At 57.2% G+C, this 5438-nt stretch overlaps 2 protein-coding genes across 2 annotated transcripts; one reads left to right on the top strand and one right to left on the bottom strand.

Moving 5' to 3' along the window:
• Positions 1–397: 397 nt before the first annotated feature.
• Positions 398–931, bottom strand: CHGG_08896 (uncharacterized protein; the record flags this gene model as incomplete). Its single annotated transcript, XM_001226822.1, has 2 exons — positions 398–663; positions 832–931. 2 exons carry the CDS (start codon positions 929–931, stop codon positions 398–400), a joined length of 366 nt encoding a protein of 121 aa, XP_001226823.1.
• Positions 932–2736: 1805 nt separating this feature from the next.
• Positions 2737–5375, top strand: CHGG_08895 (uncharacterized protein; the record flags this gene model as incomplete). The annotated part of the gene is made up of 2 exons (XM_001226821.1): positions 2737–2940; positions 2997–5375. 2 exons carry the CDS (start codon positions 2737–2739, stop codon positions 5373–5375), a joined length of 2583 nt encoding a protein of 860 aa, XP_001226822.1.
• Positions 5376–5438: the final 63 nt, after the last annotated feature.

Raw genomic sequence — 5438 nt, 5'->3', positions numbered from 1 at the left:
GAGGTGGGCGGGGGGGCGTTGACAGTGCGCAAGGGAATGGTGGCGGGAGTGGGGGTGGCGGGACTGGAACCGTTAGTTTGAGAGAGTGGTAGCAAGGGGAGAGGTAATGGCAAGGGGCGGGGTGGTGGTGGTGAGAGAGGTGGCAGGGGCAAAGCGGGAGGGAGGCCGGAGGGCATTGCCGGTGAGGGCAAGTAATCGTGAAGTGAGTGTACTGTATATGGACATGTTGTGTTGTTATGTTTTGATGGGAGGTAGCGGCGATAGACTAAGCGGGACATGGCAGTTTGATGATACCCGCTAGGGATTGGAGTTGGAGGCTCGTTTGCTGTTGTCTGTATATTCCGGCGAGCGAGTTATCCACATAAGATCGATGCATTTAGTACATGTAATCGAAACATCAGCACCACACTTTTTGAGTCATGGATACCTCCCAAGTGGGTTTGATGTGGCCGCCTGAGAGATCGCCACATGGTGGCTTCGTGTGAATATCTGCTGCCTGTAGGCCACGACTTTGCCAGGTTACCCGATCTTGTGTCTGCCCCGACAGCGGGGAGGGATCCGTAATCTGCAAGCTCCACGAGTCCACGTGTTGGCGCATCGAGTGGAAGAGCAACTGCGGGAATGAGATGCAGACAGCCTCATATATCGGACTCGGACGGCTATCTGCAGCCGATCAGGCGGACTCACATTGGTTGTCTGTTCGTTGCTTAATATGTATGTCCATGCAGACATACATACATCAGTGCGGTTCCTTTTTCGGTTCGTCGACTCTCTCTCTTCTCAGTTGTCTGATTCGGTCGGACCGCTCTCGCAAGAGGGAGGCAGACACACACTCGCACACTTCAGGATTGGCTGCGCTGCGGCTTGCCTTGTTTGTCGAGCGGCCGATCATGTTGACCAACCACACGCTGTGGTTGCCTTGCGTGGCCATGGTTATCTGATCCGAGAGGGCAAACGGGGAGACGAGGTCGATGAACTGCATCATAAGTCGCCTTCTGCAATCATCCGTGAGAATTTCATCCGAAAAACGCGACAATAATCCGGGTAAAACTTGTCATACATTTTTCTTGCTTTGTTTCTTTTTGCCGGTTTTTTTTTCCCTCTCAGGGGGCCGTTGATTAGATGTAGTTGTCGATTCACACAACACCAAAGGGACAATGGAAGTGTACATACGGTCGGCTGCCTTGTGCGAAGTACTTACCAACCATTCCATATAAGCCAGGCTGCATCTCGTTGCATTGGCTGCTTTGCTGCATTGGTCGCATTGCTGCTTCTGCACATCCTGCATCCAGGGCCCCAGGCTGTGTTTTTCCACGGAAGCGACACCTTGATGACTTGGTCCGTCTCTGGGTCATTTTCAGGATGGCAACGGATCTACGCTGCACATCCATGGTTAGGTAGACGCAAACTTGAAGGTGCCAGGCCCGTAGTTCGGTAACGACCTAGGTAACTAACAGTGACGACAGATCAAGCCACCTAAGATTCACATTCCGCCAAAGGCTCTGTCTCTCGTTGCTTTGGTGAATCATTGCATCATCATCATCATCATTTTTGGTGGCCCCATCAACGCACAGAGTCAGTCTGAATGACGGAAGATGAGGCAAAGAGCACGAGGTGTTTGTCTCGGTGATTGACGTGCACAGAGCAGGAGCAGGGAGGGTGTCCGCTTTCTCCACTTTGGCTGTTCACGGGCTGTTGTCGCTGTCGGAGCGGCTGCCCGGCACTTGGCCGGCGGCTGAGGCCCCATATTTAGAGGGTGAAAGTGGACACAAGACAGGGGCAGCCGGCTGTACCACTTTGTGCCCTTGTCCACGGGGTTCGCTTACGTACAGTTTCGGGGGCGTGACTCTTGAGGTTCACAGTCTTGGCCCTCTCCACACCTAGCGGTCTTATCTCTATCACTTCCCCATCACCAGGTCATCCATCCAACGGGCACCCAACATCAAAGCGGCACTGCCGTGTTCCGACATCGCTCCCTAGATAACAGCCAGGGAATGGTTGAGTATTGTACAACTGCATTGTCTCGTCGCATCCCATCTTCATTTTTTTGCGTCACAAACTGTTCCTATTCTTGTTGTACTTGTCGAGGACATCGATGCCTCGAGGCTCAAGGCATCACTCCACCATTCACAGCCCAAGACATCCTCGCACAGAGCCCGGACACAAGCCACTGAACCCCTGCACATCCATTGGAGCCCCCCTGAGCCGCCGTCACCCTCCGTGTGTGCTTGTTGTTCGGCTTGTCTGCCTTCCCGTAGCCCGTCACCGCCAACCAGCTGTCGGACCTCCGACCTTTCTATTCTTCTGTACCTATTGTTGTTTCGAGGCCCGCATAGAATTCTGCCTTGAGGTGCTGGTCCACACCCATTCTTTCTCTTCCCCGTCATTTTCTTGATACCCATCTTCTCAAAGCCGCCGCCATTTAGAACGATGGATGCGAAGGTCTCGCTTATCTCGATCGAGCCCTCTCGCCTTAAGTGACACACCTGAACAACGTCCAACTCTGCTTGGTACCTACCTTACCTACTACTTACCTACCTACCTATCTACGAATACCTACCTACCTACCTACCTTGCCGCTGTCGACTTTCGAGCTTCCAACCTCGAGCCTACGGGTGTACATACAACCTCCACATACCATCAATTCGACACGGCAGTCGGTGACTCGTCCCGCCGTCTGGGTACCGATGTGAAGCCCTACCGAACCACCCCCCATCTGCATTCTTAGCCGCCGAGATGCATCAGCAATCTCGCCATCCCCCGAGGGTCTCGTCCCCCGCATCCTCGCCCCAGACAAACCCCACACGGACGAACAACCCCAGGGATCGAGTCCGCGCCGACTCGGACACAGCGGGGACGGATGATAGGCCAGAGAGCACCGAGAGCTATAGCTCAATACCGAGCAGGGACTCGATCAAGAAGCTGGACCAGATCATCCAGGTGCGCACGAAAGATGGGGGGACCGGCTTTTAGGATGTTGGGCTGATTGTTGCCAGAACTTCTACACCAAAGCGGCCGTGGTCATTGTATCGTCGCGAATCGACACAACGCCCGTCGGAGGAAGAAGGCCAGCCGAGGCGAAACCGAACCTTTGGGTAAGCAGGAGTCCAGGCGGAAGGGTAACGGCGCAGGAGGTGCTGACAATATCCCAGTTCTCGCTCGAAACCAGCGAGATCGAAGACTTCCGAGACGAACTCCGTGTATACAAGCAGTCTGGTAGCTTCGAAAACCGCCCTCCGCCCATGATCATCGAGACCTACATCGACGCCTCCCGGTTATCGAGCAACCAAAGCCTAGTTGTCATTGACGAGCATGGAAAGAGGTGGGATGTGTTGGAGGCGTTGAACTTGTCAGAGACGTCCGACGATAGCCCTAGACAACGCCATGCTCGGAAGCGTAATACCGAGGTTATCCTAGAGCGGTGGAGGCTTGAGCTCAAATGCCCGCAGGATGCCGTAACAGACGAGTTCGGTCCCACTCTGCCGACCGTTTACAAGAGAAGCATCGTCTTTTTCAGATCGCTATTCATAATGTCGCGCATCTTGCCCTGCTGGAAGAATTTCCCCTCAGCGGTAACAAAAGGGATCCACCCAGCGCTGGAGGTCAAATGCAGAATCCTGAGCGCCGAGCCCGAGTATACCACTTATGACCCCTTGCGACAGCCCCTTCACGACGGGAAAGATGCCGTTACAGAATACGTTTTCTCAGACATGGAGGTACCTGTAGGGCGCTTCTACGCCTCAGTAACCTACCGGAATGACTTCAACTTCCGGGTCGACGACGCTGAGTCGCTGCTCAGCTCCCAGCTCATGGGAGTCGACGAGAACTATTTCCGGCCGTCGTTACCGCAAAGGAGAGGGCATGGAAGATCCGACTCATATGCAGAGCCAGGCTCGTTGCCAGCGCATCGACAGGACCGCGGACCTCAAGGCCCGCAGCAAACGTACGGCAGTTTGTCAACCTTTCACGGAGCAGGGGCTTTGGGGACCAGCCCGATCACCGCACTGAGGTCCGTCCGCCCTATCGGCTCCGACACCAGCTCCCCCTCTGGGTCAATATCGGGGAGCATCGAACAGCCGGACCCGCCACATTCATTACCCATCCGTGGCACCCCGGCCCGTCCCATGTCGCGACCCTACGATGGGAGCGGCCGTCGGCCGTCGGTGTCCTTCCAGCCGTTCAAGGCCGGCTCGCTATCCGGGTCCCCGCGAATCGCGGATTTAGACGCCCCTTCGTCGCCTCATTCGCTGAATCGGCCGACTCTTGCCGGGCCGTCGCGCACCGGAAACCGCTCGTCGCTCACCATGGGGTCGGCGGCTTCATTACGCGGCGCCCCTACCGCACCTCAAGAAGTGCCCTCGGCCTCGGGATCGCCGAGGCCCACCGGCCGCTACAGCAGCAGCTTCACGCATCGCCGGAATAGGCCATCTTTCGGCGGACAGAGCAAGGCTGACGACGACCAAGCTAGCAGCGGGAAGCAAAGCCTTTCTTCCTCTGTCCAGCCAGGTTCAGGTCTTCTCACCGAGGCCGGCGCGGTCACGAGTTCGGGATCCTTCGCCGATGATGACAACATCTCAGATTTTTTGAAAGCCCTCGACAGCCGGAAAACGCTGAAGAGCTTCGAGCCGAACAAGAAGGGCGAGTCTCTGGCCTCCAAGCGCACCGCCGCCCAGCTTTCCAAGTTCCAACAGATGCGCGAGACCAACAACGTCCTCACGGATTCTATGACGTCTTCGATCCATCTACAACGCTCATCGAGCTCCTCAAGCCGGCAACTAACCAACGTCCCCAGCATGGTCAACCCCGCGTCCATGTCCGTTTCATCTTCCCCCGGCAAACCCCTCTCCCCTCATACACCGCACACTCCGGCCATTCCCTCCCGGCTTAGCGAGAACTCGATTATCGATTACCAGCCTCAAAATCAACCGCGTCAGGGGAGGAACAACCCGGACACCAACACCCCCGGCGAAGGGAGCGAGCCCGTCGAAGATGACGACGAGACACCTATGGTCACACAACAGGACGGCAACAACCCGACGAACCACTCGTCAACCACCACCACCACCACCACCACTGGCACAACTGCCATCGACATCCCCCTTTCCCCGCGCTTACTCCACCACGGCGGCAGCGCCGCCATCCGCCGCCCCGGCTCGGTCGCGCACCAGCAACACCAGCACCAGCACCAGCACCAGCAACAGCCACAACAAGGACACCGTTCCGTCGAAGGCGGCGGCGTGTCGGCCGACGTGCCCACCCTCAGCGCCCTCCTCGCCTTCCAGCAGCACGACAGCGCCCACGCCTCCGGGTCCCGAGTCGTCCATCCCCGCCTCGTCCTCCCTCCGCCGACGCCGGATGGCGGCCGCACCCTTTGATCACCGCTGGCGAGCGCGGCCAGCAGTGGCCGGTGGGAGGGTGGGTGGCATCACCCTCCCGGG

Source organism: Chaetomium globosum, genomic scaffold, assembly GCF_000143365.1.
Source record: "Chaetomium globosum CBS 148.51 scaffold_6 genomic scaffold, whole genome shotgun sequence".
Taxonomy (NCBI): Eukaryota; Fungi; Ascomycota; class Sordariomycetes; order Sordariales; family Chaetomiaceae; genus Chaetomium; species Chaetomium globosum.
Note: the sequence above shows the minus strand (reverse complement) of the source record. Positions and strands in the feature narration are given on the sequence as shown.